The 14,376-nt window shown below is 33.9% G+C and overlaps 2 protein-coding genes across 2 annotated transcripts; both read right to left on the reverse strand.

Annotated features, from left to right (window-relative positions):
• Positions 1 to 528: 528 nt before the first annotated feature.
• On the reverse strand, positions 529 to 8,804 carry LOC105347144 (synaptotagmin-17). The gene is made up of 5 exons (XM_011456057.4): positions 8,655 to 8,804; positions 4,016 to 4,128; positions 2,559 to 3,413; positions 1,612 to 1,732; positions 529 to 1,243 (listed from the first exon to the last, which is right to left on the reverse strand). Exons 2-5 carry the CDS (start codon positions 4,034 to 4,036, stop codon positions 891 to 893), a joined length of 1,350 nt encoding a protein of 449 aa, XP_011454359.1. The 5' UTR covers positions 4,037 to 4,128; positions 8,655 to 8,804; the 3' UTR covers positions 529 to 890.
• Positions 8,805 to 11,215: 2,411 nt separating this feature from the next.
• LOC136269803 (probable serine/threonine-protein kinase ifkA) lies at positions 11,216 to 14,021 on the reverse strand. The gene is made up of 2 exons (XM_066065047.1): positions 12,982 to 14,021; positions 11,216 to 12,356 (listed from the first exon to the last, which is right to left on the reverse strand). Coding segments are annotated over exons 1-2 (1,143 nt in total). The 5' UTR covers positions 12,984 to 14,021.
• Between the last annotated feature and the right edge of the window lie 355 nt (positions 14,022 to 14,376).

Here is a 14,376-nt window from a genome sequence, read left to right on the forward strand (position 1 = left end):
GAATTGCAGAGCGCCAACTCTAAATAATTTTGTAATAATCTTTTAAAATACACGAAATAAATTTTACATTCACTACGATACAGAGAGAGAGAGAGAGAGAGAGAGAGAGAGAGAGAGAGAGAGAGAGAGAGAGAGAGAGAGAGAGAGAGAGAGAGAGAGAGAGAGAGAGAGAGAGAGAGAGCTCTGTGAATTCTTTGTTTGCATTGGCGTGAATGAAATAAAATGGACTCTATCAATTGATCTTTTAACGGCGTAAGCATCAAAAAGACCATAATAGATATATGAAAATATCAAACTTTGTTCTCAATACTTTAAGAACGTTAATCGTAAATCAGGCCATATGGCATATGCATGATAAATGTTATTTCAATCACAAAAAATATATTTCCTTTACTGGCCATGGTTTTTTTTATACAAAACAGCAAAATATGGTAAGACCAGTACAAAAAATGTAAGTCATTGGCTTTTCTTTCATTTCCAACAAACCTGGCAAAAGTTTACAAAAAAAAATGATTGTGTTTTATAAAAAAAAAAAAATATTTTGACACCCTGATATTAGAAAAAGTTGATCCTTACCAAAAGGGTAGGTGAAAATTGCCATTTCTCACAGAAACATCATGTGATCAATTTCACATGTTAATAGATCATGACATTAACACTGTAAATTGCTCAAAATTTACATGCTGTGTTGCCTGCCAATATCAGAGGAGAGAGTCGTCAGAAAATTAACAACTTTCAATTGAAAAGCGTATAAAAGGTACTCGGAATATTATCAAATCACGAACAAAATGTCACTTCGTACAAATAACATCTCTTATTTTGGCATGTATGGAAAATTCTTGTCAGCAACAGGCGTTTGATATTTGCATCCTACTGTGCAACATACGGTGTCACGGCACAGCAATTGACGCAGGCGACACTTGGTCGCACTCTTGACGCGATCGAAGTGAATGCCACTGCGCAACCGCAGAACGCTGCGAAGTTAACATCCGGTTCCAGTGCGTATACTCGTGGGGACCCGATCCATATTTTCCCAACACTACTCGACCGACAAAATCGTCTTTACTTTTGGAGTTGTAATCCCAGACTGTTATTACGATACTGGTGTTTTCTAATTGTTGTGGGGTAATGTTGAAGTTGATGGACTCATTAAACACTGGATCGATGGTGTTTTTCTTCCCGGAAGTTTTCTTATTTTTAATTGGTTTCTCGAAATGCACCATCGTTATTTTCACAAATGGATCTATAAATATAACAGAGAAAACAACATGAAATCAGAACCACTATGCTGATGTATTTATTACTCATATGTTCATAGTTATAATATTCACTTAATATGCCTTTGCTTTTTACATTGCCAAGCCAATAGATTAAATCATTATTTGTTTAATAGCATGAAATTATGGCATCTACTCCTTCTATTACCTTCTAGTTCAGCTGAGACACATCAAACAAACAATTACTCTACTGTTTTTCATGTTGGTCAAATTCTTCTTTAGTCAATTATGCGAGACAGTAGAAGCTAGTGCATGAATATCGGTTAAGCTGGAGATAATAATTGAGAATGGATTTGTCTGAAATTGGTCTGACCAATCGGATCAAAGGACTCACCAGAGCCACCAATCATGTCCGTCTGTAGAAGTTGTTTTGCCTTGATGACGTCAATGTTTAACCTCCCGGCTGTTGGCAGATAGTTCAGCGACAGTAGGATTTCCCCCAGGTCGTGCCTCTCCTGCCAAAGAAGATAAATTTAGTACATGTATGTCCTCTCAAGTAGCTAATCCATGGACACGATGTAAAATGCACTTTAATTTTCTCTATTTTCTAGGGGAGTCGGTTAATTTTTCGGTAAACTTTGTGTTCTAGATGGTTTGTCTGATTTCATATAGTTATAAATGTTCTTTATTTGATAACTGAACTTTTCTACAAAACATGGAATGACTGACTTAATAAATAATCTTGTTGATGGAAACTATGAGTAATTTATTCAAATTAAAAATACTAAATAAGGAAATATCTCTTGTAGGTTTGATTTTGTCTAAATATGGTAAAATCATTCTCAAGGATGACTCCACCTATACAAATTTGATTGGCAATCTCTAAGAGTAAATTTAGCAACGCCCTTTAAAAACAAACTCAAAACGGAAAACAATAAGTACATGTATATAAAATTATATTTTTTAATTAATATTATGATGTATGACGAAACAGAATGTTTGTTCTCGTAAGATGTAATTAGTTTATCAAATCAATTAAATATTTTAAGAAAATAATTGCCTGTGTGGGTTTTTTTTAAAACAATAATCATAAATTGAATTCAGTTTGACTAATTTGTAAGACCCCCCCCCCCCCAAAAAAACAAAAACAAAAAAAACCCCATCAAATCTATCTTAGAAATTCTATTCAATATTTTTTTCTTGCAATGATCTATTACTATTACTCATGTCTCAAATAATTTGCTTTTATTTCTCTTCAGCGCTCTTCTTTTCGAGGAGGTTTAAATAGTGTAAAAATTTGTCACGCCCATCCAGTCCCTTTAAAAATCATGGAATGGCTACCTTTGTGCTAGGACTGAGTGGTTTCCACATGTGGACGCCTTTCAGAAGCTGTAGGTTTGTTAACGGTAAATAGACTTGTCCAATGATACAATGGCGGGAATATTTATCGAAATCTTTCACCAGGATTTCTAGTGTCCTCATCTGCACTTCACTGTAGGGAATTTCAAACATAAAATATTCATTCCAGGTCGGTTCCTGTGTTTTGCGTTGAACTGACGTCTGTTGCGAGTTCTTTTGGTCCGGAAGAAGACAAACTTTACAGTACGGGTTCGAATGAGCCATATCCTGTTTGTTCTCGTCCATAGAAAAAGGTCTGGGCAAGTCTTTGGCCTCAATGATTTTAACCATCAAAACTTTAGTAGATACTTCGTAGTTCAAGCCAATATGAATCTGCCCAAGTTGAAACTTGGCTAATTTCTCCTCATCAGTCAGACAAGGTTCTGTTTTTTCCTCTTCATATAAATCTGGCTGAAAATTTTCTACACTGATTTCTGTTTCACTCGGAAGGCGTCGGCGGTGTTGCTTGGGCTGCACGCTCTCTCTGTTCGCAGCCCAGAACTCTATGGGTTTCATATCAATGACGGGCGTCGTCGTCCCTCGGCGGTATTCCCCACTCAGCTGCGACGCCGAGGACACCGAGTCGGTGCGTGACGAGGCGTTGTCCGATTCCATTCGTTCTCGGAAGCTTCGCGTGCTTTCGGCAGCAGAACTGGTTGAATCTAGTCTTGCAGACGATTCCCTAAAGGAATGCTGAATATCCGACTTTGTTAACTTTTTTTCACTTCCGAAGCAGCAGTCACAACATTTGTTGTCACAACAGAAAATTTCATACAGTTTTTTCACACATCGGCGGGACTATAAAAAAAAATTGAAAATGTTGAACAAAGATGTTTCTTGGATGGATAACTAATATCTGAATCTTTTTTAATATTTTTTTTTTTTTTACAAATAAAAAATATTTTGTCCTTGAATTAAGGAGATAAGACTCTCCAGTAAAATGTTATGACGTTCTCTTCATTTGCTTATTATCGTGATACTAGTATATACATTACCAGGGGCATTTTAACAAATGAGATTAAAGTGACAAAATAATCGATGCATGTCAAGGATTATAGCCCTAGTCTACAACATCAACAGTTTTTGTCCTAATGATTTTCAAAATTTTGCACACACCGCAAAATTCCTTTTGCGAAACAATTTTACTCGCCAAAAAGTGAAAAATTTAACGCATTCGTAGCACTGATCAACGTATGCATGTAAATTACTGTGACGAATTACAGTTTTCTTAGTAGGTTAATTACAAATACCTATTACAATGACTTATTTCACGAATGAGTGACTTGATAAATGCTTTTAACAGAAAATAGTATTCTACCTACATGTACATATGAATAAAAAATCAGAAAACCTAAAAACATTTAAATATATGAAGTAAGTAACAATGGATACAAACGTACTGTGTTGAGAATGGACGCCATCCTTATGGTGATGGGGATGTCAAGACTGGTACAAATCAATAGCCGGCTTGTAGCTGTTGTCAATCTCACCCACCAATCGATAGCAAAGCCATCTGAAACCAACAAAGTCCAAGTTTTATATTCATCGAATGGACTCCTTCGTCTGCCTCCCTATCTCGCCATTTCATTATTCCCAATCAGTGGTTTATTTTTAAGCCCGTGAATGTACAATGACACATTTTTTTATGTCTGTACACACGTTTGCTGTCACATCTGTTGTCTGAATTCTATTTAATCTGTTAAACACGGGAATATGCCTATAACAATCATATTTTATGAAAAGAAAAGAGATATGTTTCCGAATATCTTTATAGAAGTAAGGCAAAAGAGAGATGCGACATCTGTTCTCTTAATTTCTTTAAAGTATAAAACCATCATGTGGCCAATAAGCGGAGTTCTTGGTTTTACTAGCACTTGCTATGCAGATTTGAGAAGGATTTTAACTGTTTACTCTCTTGTCGAATCAAAATGGATTTTTCAAGGACCCTCCAGCTTCTAGTATTGATTTACAGAGAAATCCAAATGCCTGACATTAATTTGACGTTTCTGTTATGTGAAATAGTCATATAAAAGGGACGGTACAAGGCTTTATCAGTTTATGGCGTTTTTGTCCTTTACATGTCTTGCTTTAAAATCGCGTAATTAGTGCACATCGAGTTCAGTGCAAATGTTTACGTGTCTTAAAAAAAACTGGCCGAGCTCATAAATTCAACGTACTTTTTTTTTAAAAGAGTGTTCGTTTGATTATCTTGTTCAGATTATTCTGGTCTTTTATTATTTGGAATACAAAACTTCCTTTGAAATTGACGTATCCTATATCATGATATTTCGAAAAGTTATGATGCTGAAAATTAATCATGTTCGGATTTCTCTAAACAACAATGAGGCTTTCACTTCTATATAGCATTTAATGTTATTATTTTTTTTTCTTTTGCTCTCTCTCTATCTCCACATCAAACCATGGTATACCGCAATGTTCCAATATCCTGGATGCACAGCTGGTGAAGAATATTAAACCAGTATTTCTTTTATGAAATTGTACCAGTTACACAAAAACACAATTATAAACGCATCAAAAAGTGTAATAATGTCGCTCTGTACGCATATTCTTATAGATATTAATTATATTTTAGGCCCACGTTTTTCAAATTAGGTCACGACAATGAATATGTCAAGGTCGAGTCCTAATATGGTTACGGTTATATTATATGATAAACCGGATTGAATCCAATGTGTTCATGAAATAAAATATTATACCGAAATTACTTCTGAGACATTTCAATACTGTTTTTGGTATTTACTGTTTTTAAGTTCTCGAAAAAGCAAACAAAAGTCAAAAAGATAAACTGGTAAATATATATAGATAACATTGTTCCCTAATTAAATACACTTTTGTACGAGTAAACTGTTCGATAAATGAATACAAATATAAAAAAAAATGTACTTGTACATATATATATTTACTTGAACTACGGTCTCTCGAAGATCCAAATTTCGAATCCATGGCCGAATATCGAATCATTTGATATATCAGAAGGATTTAGAGCTCTATCGATTAAGTTCGAGATATAACGTGTAGACATTTTATGGTCTGTGATTGGAAAATTTGAACATAAAAAATTGTCTGAAACTGTACTTTTGAACTAGTGCACGTGATTATATCCTAACTGTGTCAGTATATCGCAAAAACTATAGTTCACTCAGATCAAGGAGAGAATGTGCAACAAACGATTTTAAAGCTTAGATAATACAATAATATTTTAATCTTCCGTCAGTCCGCTCCCGGCAATACCCATAATGTGTGTTCCATCTGTGTAGTTGTGGAGGTTTGCACTACAATACCGGCGAGAATCCGACTGACAACGTCATAATTATTCTTTAATGTATCAAGCATACTCGTTTGTCTCCAGATAGCTTTGATGATCTAACAGTGCTCCTAGCAATTTTGTTCCATTTCTCTTTATCACAAATGTACCAGACTATCAAATGAAGGGTGTTTCGCAAGAGTCGATGTATGTTCTGTAGTCGTGCAACAAGTTCATTGACATGCCGAAGAGAAAATTCTGCTTCTCTAGATTTTCAATATCTGTATTAATATTATGCTGTATATAGAACCATTTGATGTAACTATCTTTATCTTGAATCAAAGGAAATTACAAATGACGCTGGTTTCAAGTGAAATATATACAGATTACGTAGTCTTAGCTCAGAAGCCAGACAAATCTTGTTGATTTCAAAGAGCAATGGCTGAGAAGCCATTGCTGTTTGACACAAGTACCCAAAGTCAAATCTTGTAAAAATGGTTCTATTCTTTTTCTTTCTTTTTTTCGGTGCCCTTTTCCAGTGCATATATCTTCTCTTACATTATACCTTTAAGCTGTAAGTTGGGTGTACCTATATTTATATTCACAAATTTTCGAAATATTAAACAAACCAATACCATATATAACTATATATATACACACTAAAAAAAGCTTTATTGATAAAGACCTGCGAGCATAAAAAGAAACAACACCCATAAAACTCTAATAAGAGTTTTGCCACTACTTTTCTTTGACTTTGTTAATCAAATAGTCATAAAATAAATTCTTTTTTTGTCATAAAATTGCGTCTTGTCGTGGTAATATTGCGATCTAAAAGATCAACGATTTTGCTGCGCAAGAAGATAGAAAGGAGGAAGTAAATTAAAGTTGAAGCTAAAAGTGTGCAACCACGTGCTCCAACAAGTGACGTTGCGGGGTGGAGATATTGATTAGAGACAATCGCTTCCTCAATTCTCAGAGGAAATGCAGAAGAAAGCAAGTTGGTTTTTCTTGTCTTAAAAGAAAAAACAAGAATATTTAATCGCGGTCGAAAAAACCCTCAACTAACGATACTAAACACACGTAACCAAAAAAAAAACATGAAACAAAGTCACCGAAACGAACGTAGATTAAAGATTTGTATAGACAGGGCAATGACTGTTGAAAGATCCATCAAAGCATTTTTTTGCGTTTTTTATCACATAGAGACTTGTATCGTCCCTGATAGTGTTGAATACAATTACAATGCAAATTTCTCAAGCGTCGTTTTTTCCCTCAATATCTTCTGGGTAGGATCGGTTGGCCCCTCCACTTTTTTAAAAGTGTACTTAATTCTTATATTTACCATAAAAAGATAAACTTAGAAGGCAGTTGGTCGTTCGCCTTTCAAATGGGCCCCTTACTTTGAAAAATGATGCTTGTTTGGTTTGATTTACTTAAATCATTTACAAAAACATACAAGTACAATACATTGACCAAATGGTTTTTATTGTGAGACACAACTAAAACTCAAACATAAGTAATGATACGCATAACTTATATTATAAGACGATCCTGACCCCATCGATCGACAGCAAAGCTTTATCAATTAAAAATCGTGTTGGAACTTTTGGCCTGGGCCTGTTTACTTGTTATTATTACGGAAGAAAACCAGACAGAGTTCGTTGAATCTTTCAATCGACTATAATTGTTATCAAATTGTGAATTTTTCGGGCATGTCGTGATTTTTAAAATAGAAGCAAACATCTACACAAAAAATAACTGTTTCGTATTTACATCACAATGAATGTGAAATTTGTTTATTATTGTATTGAACAGAGTTATCCTTTCGAAGTTCAAGGTAACACATGACTCTTACTGCTACTTTGTGGTTTGGTGGATTGCTAAGGTGTTTATATATTGCTTTCTGGAATGGCAATAACCCGAGATTAGTCTTCCTCGTGACAAAAATTGGAAAATGAACGAATCAAAAATAAATCCTTGTCAACCACAATTGTTAAAGGCATCGCTTCTACGGGATTAGTTACGATTCGCGGAGAAAGGTACATTTGTACGACGACCAATTGTATCTGATTTTACATCTACTTAAAAAAAAGGCGAAATGTAAGGTGTTTCAACCATAGTTTAAAATGTTTCAAATTCTTTAACATTCAGACCATATCTTTAACTTCACAAATAAAAAAAGTATATTTCTTCTTTTCAACACTTGACGGCTTGAACTACGAAGTAGACGTGTTTTTGAAATATAAATTGTTATTGCATTTAGAGAAATCTTAGAGCAAGATCTAGATTCTACAAATAAACTTCGATATTACTGAGAAAATTAATTTGTGACAATATCAATTTTATTTTATATATGCCACTAAAAGATGTGAAATCAGGAAATGCTTCTCTATCAAAATCAATTCAGGATTTTTTTAAACTTTTAATAAAAAGCACCTCCTTCACCATTAAATTTGTGCAATGTATATTATATGATGAAATATATGGGGTTTCGTGGGATCAAAGAAAACTGACCATCGTAAAATAAAACACAATATTTGTTTAAATCTCCTTATGAAATACATGTATAATCATGTGTAGTTAAAGACTGTTCAAAAGGCATTACTATTACAACCAAACTACAAGTTATTGTAAAAACGATATAGAATTGCATAAATAATATTAGCGACTGTTGCATTTGACAAAACCCAAATAAACGTGGACTTTTCATTTAGACTTAAATTCATACAAGTGTAGCCAAAATTGGTAAAAAATCAAAATAAAATGAAACTTACCAAGTTCTTGAGCACGGTATGAGCGATCGCTGGAGCTACTAGCGACTGTCGTTCAGTAATAAGCTCGTCACTTAACATACCTCCGACGACATGAGACTCCAAGCCAATGCCAGCCTCTGATTGATTTTAACTAGGCGTTGCTAGGCAACCGCGGACGATTTTCTATGAATCTCTTCCCGGTGTATTGAATCTCTATATTTCTCCATAAAACTGTTGGCCATGTCAGATATCGGGAAAACAAATTTCTTCAGATTTTTTTTTCGTATTTCGAGTCCTTGATATTTTTTTTGTAGGACCCCGTGGTAAGACGCAGTATTGTTGTTATTGCATTTTTTTCAGTTACTCGATAAACTCGGTGTTTATGACCTGTTGAGGGTTGACAGAACGGTAATTAAGAACTATCTAAAGGATGTTCCGAGGATGTTTTGGAATTACTTTTGACACTATCAGGTTCATTGATCAAAGACAACAATATTAGCACCGATGAAAATGGATCATTTTATTTGTAATGGGAATTACTTTGCTCCACATATTGGTCAGCGCTGAACTGTTTAACTGGATACAGCATACAAATCAATGGTTCATCTACAAGATCGCGTCAATATTCGTAATGCACTGTTTTATCCAATAAATGATGCGCTGCTTGAAAACTACATTAGGCATGGTCTGTTTGTAGATTTTTTTTTAGTTTAATGTAGTCTATAATAATTAATAATGTAGTCTATAATAATAAATAATTAATTTCGGTGTCACGGTGTGGTTATATTTTACTAGATATCGTATGTACCCATCAACTACGAAATCAAAATTTCTGAGGAATTTAAAGAACAAATTATTTTATTTACCGTCCTACAAAAAAATCTACGGATGACATAAAAATAAATTCCCTTAGATTCTGTCGGTATCAAAATTTGCAGCCGCAAATTTAAACTACATTTACAGTGTATTTTCTAAACGACTTAGTTATTTACTAAAAGTGATTTATGACGAAATTTAGACAGTTACCATTACCCTTTTCATACATTTGTACATGTAACATACTAGCTTTTCACTGGGTCAAATCTACATATCTATATATAAACGTAAATCGTACTATAAATACACGCGTAATCCGAAACCACTTTTATACCTAAAAAAAGTTCACAGTTTAATCGCATTGACCAGAAACCTTCCTGTTTACATTGACATGTATCAATCTTTAATGATGATTATTTCAAACAACAATTTTTGCATGTCAAAATAAAGTGTACTTGCAGACTTAGATTCTCACTGAACAACAGAACATATTTATTTAACATTATTAATGTATTTAATCGATTGTTTCTATTTGACATCTGTTCATTTCAGCCAAAATACCATAAACTTTTGCATGAACACAGGGGAAATGCAGGTAAATTTTACGATACACAATTTTTATTTTAGATCAATCTGACAATGTGTCATTATTAATTCATAACGTGTATAAATAGTTCATTTTTTTAGATTTAAAAAAAAATGAAGATTGAAAAGCACTGTTCATGATTTTTCAAGTTAAAAATTTTTGGTGAACTCACTCAATGTAAAAGGGGGACAATCTGCAGCATACATGTATATCGTTCGATATCTAATTATAGTTAATTCTGACCAAACAAACTTTATTATTCTCTTTTTCTTTGCAGTCTTGCAAGCTATATAAAAGCAGAAACTGTATAGAATAAGCCCGACTACTTTTACCGAAGAGAACGTCATAACCTTCCTTCTTTGAAAACGTATACCATGCTGTAAATTACTGTAAACATACTGTATTGATCACGTACGATATTTGCCATAAATTGATTTTCCAACAAATTAGCGTATTTTGAATTAGCGTATTTCTGAGTGTGCAAATTCTATTCCACACAGCTGTATATGTCATCATGGAATTTGGGGTTTAAATATATAATTAACGTTGACCTGTAAAATATGACCAAGAGTTCAAATGTGAAGAAAACGTCTTTTATTTAGGAAGCGTCCAGTAAAAGTCATGACATATAAATCATAAGATTATAAACAATGAGTCTTTGCACATATAAAAATAGTGCAACAGATAATATAAAATATCAATGACCACATTATGTAAAATTAACCATATGATTTACATGTGCAAACATCAATAAAATAAACAAAAGTATAAAAACCACATAAAGTACAAATGTTTATAATCCAATGGGGAGATTAACTTAAGTGGGGAGAATTAACTTTAATGGTAGAGAACTTCACTTGGCCATGATAAGGTACACAAATTATGAAGGAGCAGACATAAACATAGGGTCTTATTTGCATAATTTTAAACTACATGTATTCAAGATTTGAATCAAAAGATATGTTTGAATAAAGATGAAATAGATTTTGATTCTGGACTTTCAGTTATTAAGTTAAAACAAGTAAAAGAATTGAAATCATTAATGCTTAATGAAAACACACACAGCATCACTGTACATGTCTATTGTCATAAAAAACCTCAATCAGAATCATAAAGTATGCAACGACAATAAATCCCTAAACGAATTACAGTAAAAATATGTAGTTATCAACTTACATCTTTATGTTTGGCACACTGGCACACTGTATCCGGGTGGTGGGGGTGCGAATTGCTGCCACTGAGGATGGGGGTTGGGTGGTTTGCTCCATGGTTCTGGCTGACCGTTCCTTGATTGGCAATTACTTTGTGTTAAGGCACTAATTTCGGCTTTCAAGGAGTCCTTCAGCTGAGCAGCTAATGCTACCAGGGTTAAATTGTTCATGTCTTCTGTGGTGTTGCATTCTAGCTGTGCTTTAGCTAGGGACACTGCATGGCGTAGTTCCTGAAATGTTTTAGGCTCTTTGGATATAACCTTTGCCTTCACCTGGTTCTCCAGTCCTTGGATGGCGAATTGGACCTTGTATATCTCTGGCAAATCATGGCCAAGGGCGGTTTTCTCTGCCCTAGACAAGTACACATCAGCAGTTTCTCCTGCTTGTTGTCTAATGGACAAGAGGGTAAAGTTTGTTTCTTGAGGGGCGAATCGGTTTTTTAGGCACTCTTTGAACTCAGTTAAATTGTTTCTCTGTCGTGGTGACAATGTTTGTAGCCAGGTTTCAGCTTGGCCTTCTAAATTGCATCCAATTGCTAAAAGTGCTGCACCGTCTGTCACGTTGTGAAATTTCTGCCAACTGTCTAAGTGGGAAAGCCACAAGTGGACATTTTCACTACCACTAAACTTCTTTAAATTTATTCCAGTGGTCATATTGACAATAATTCTTTCACTGTTTTCTATGTGATTTTCAGTAACGTTTTCTGTAGTTTGTTCGTGGGATGTGTTGTTTACACCTGAGGGTGCAGCGTTTTCTGTATTTTGTTCCAAGGATGGGTTGTTATCACTTGAAGTTGCAGAGTTTTCAGTATTGTGTTCCTCGGGTGTGGTATTTTCACTTGAGGTTGCAGAGTTTTCTGTATTGTGTTCCTCGGATGTGTTGTTTTCACTTCCTAGTATATTAAGCTCTTCACTTGGTATTTGACTTTCACTGGAATTGGTAAGTTGATTTGAGCTGGATTGTTGTGAGTCAGAAGATTGATCTTTTTGTTGTCTATCTCTCAAGTTGTACATGTAGTTTATTGGTCTGCTCTTCATTGGGATCTTTGAGGAAACATCCACCAACTTGTCATCATGGAATTTGGGGTTTAAATATATAATTAACGTTGACCTGTAAAATATGACCAAGAGTTCAAATGTGAAGAAAACGTCTTTTATTTAGGAAGCGTCCAGTAAAAGTCATGACATATAAATCATAAGATTATAAGCAATGAGTCTTTGCACATATAAAAATAGTGCAACAGATAATATAAAATATCAATGACCACATTATGTAAAATTAACCATATGATTTACATGTGCAAACATCAATAAAATAAACAAAAGTATAAAAACCACATAAAGTACAAATGTTTATAATCCAATGGGGAGATTAACTTAAGTGGGGAGAATTAACTTTAATGGTAGAGAACTTCACTTGGCCATGATAAGGTACACAAATTATGAAGGAGCAGACATAAACATAGGGTCTTATTTGCATAATTTTAAACTACATGTATTCAAGATTTGAATCAAAAGATATGTTTGAATAAAGATGAAATAGATTTTGATTCTGGACTTTCAGTTATTAAGTTAAAACAAGTAAAAGAATTGAAATCATTAATGCTTAATGAAAACACACACAGCATCACTGTACATGTCTATTGTCATAAAAAACCTCAATCAGAATCATAAAGTATGCAACGACAATAAATCCCTAAACGAATTACAGTAAAAATATGTAGTTATCAACTTACATCTTTATGCCATTTAGTTATCAAATGTATTGTGCAGATTAACAATGTTTTCCTTAAGTCAAGACATTTTCAATTCGGGCGGAAGCGAACTCATGTAAACAAAGCTGAGACTAAATTTAGAACTGGTCATGTGACACATAAATTTCCGGAAAAGTGTTGCATAAAAATAATAAAAAGAGTAATTCAAATATTCAGATAAATCTACCCAAAGTAATTTTAGATTTTCAAATAAGATAATTTTTCAATCGATATTAAATTACTTTTGTACATTTACGCATTTCAACAGCATACAATGGGATCTATGTAAATGACTAATCTACATGCAACAAGAACAAAGAAAAATCACATAAAATAAAGTACAAACTTATATTGATGTGTTATACAAATTAAGTAAAATTGAACACATAAACCTGAAATCATAAAAACGTACAATACAAAAATAATTAAAAAGTAAGTAAAATATTGCCTACCTGTAAAATATGACCAAGAGTTCAAATGTGAAGAAAACGTCTTTTATTGAGGAAGCGTCCAGCAAAAGTGACGCGCTGGGCTTTGATACAAAAATTCCTCTTGGTCAAGGTAGGGTACACGATAGGTTTACAATATTTAAGTTAATAAGAAAACACAATAATTTCCCTGTCGGGGGCCTCATACCCAAAAGGAGGGATGTAGCGTGGCCTAAACAAAAGCAGCGCTAATCCGTAATCCTGACAGTAATTGAGTAAAGGGGACATCAAAAGGCTTTCTTAATTGATTGTCATGTGATTATGTAAAAGTTGTTTGTTAGCAAATTATCCAAAATTCCTCGTGGCATCGAATGGTGTTAATATGTACCTAACTTCTTATCGTGTCTAATTTATAGAATAAAAGATATTGTTAATGCTTGACACAAGTTAAACAGAGACTTAGTCACGAATTGTCGTAATTAAAAGTAGTAAAAAGCATTTAACCAAAAAGAACTGTTTTTGAATAAGTTTGAGAAATGATATATTACATTAAAATTATATATAATAAAAATAATATCAGAGGGTCAATGAGACCTGATGATATATATATATGCAATGTAGTTTATTTTGTGGGAACCTGGTGTTCCGTAAAAAAAAAACCCGCTAAATTATGTAGAATACAAGACAAAATGAATGCGTTTACAGTAATCCACAGATACTGGCTTTTTACATGAACCAAAGACCTCGTTTGCAGGACGTGTGAAGGATCCAAACACCCCGCTTTAAATCCAACGTGACACGCATGCGATCCTTTGGCTTCCAACTGTAACTACAACTTTTCAAACATGATTTTCCTCATGCAAATGTGACTTGCGCTCGATATGAATTTGGCGTGAATGCTTTCCAGAGCTGTGTGCAACACCACTTGGCGATGAAATAAAAGGAAAAA

Source organism: Magallana gigas, chromosome 7, assembly GCF_963853765.1.
Source record: "Magallana gigas chromosome 7, xbMagGiga1.1, whole genome shotgun sequence".
NCBI classification, from domain to species: domain Eukaryota; kingdom Metazoa; phylum Mollusca; class Bivalvia; order Ostreida; family Ostreidae; genus Magallana; species Magallana gigas.

Bases quoted from the DNA above. Each gene is read 5' to 3' on its own strand.
- LOC105347144 (XM_011456057.4), bottom strand. From the start codon at position 4,036: ATGGCGTCCATTCTCAACACA. The intron at 3,414-4,015 runs GTACGTTTGTAT...TTTTTTTTATAG, and splicing joins TGGCGTCCATTCTCAACACA to TCCCGCCGATGTGTGAAAAA. The intron at 1,733-2,558 runs GTAGCCATTCCA...CTTCTTTGGCAG, and splicing joins CACTCAGTCCTAGCACAAAG to GAGAGGCACGACCTGGGGGA.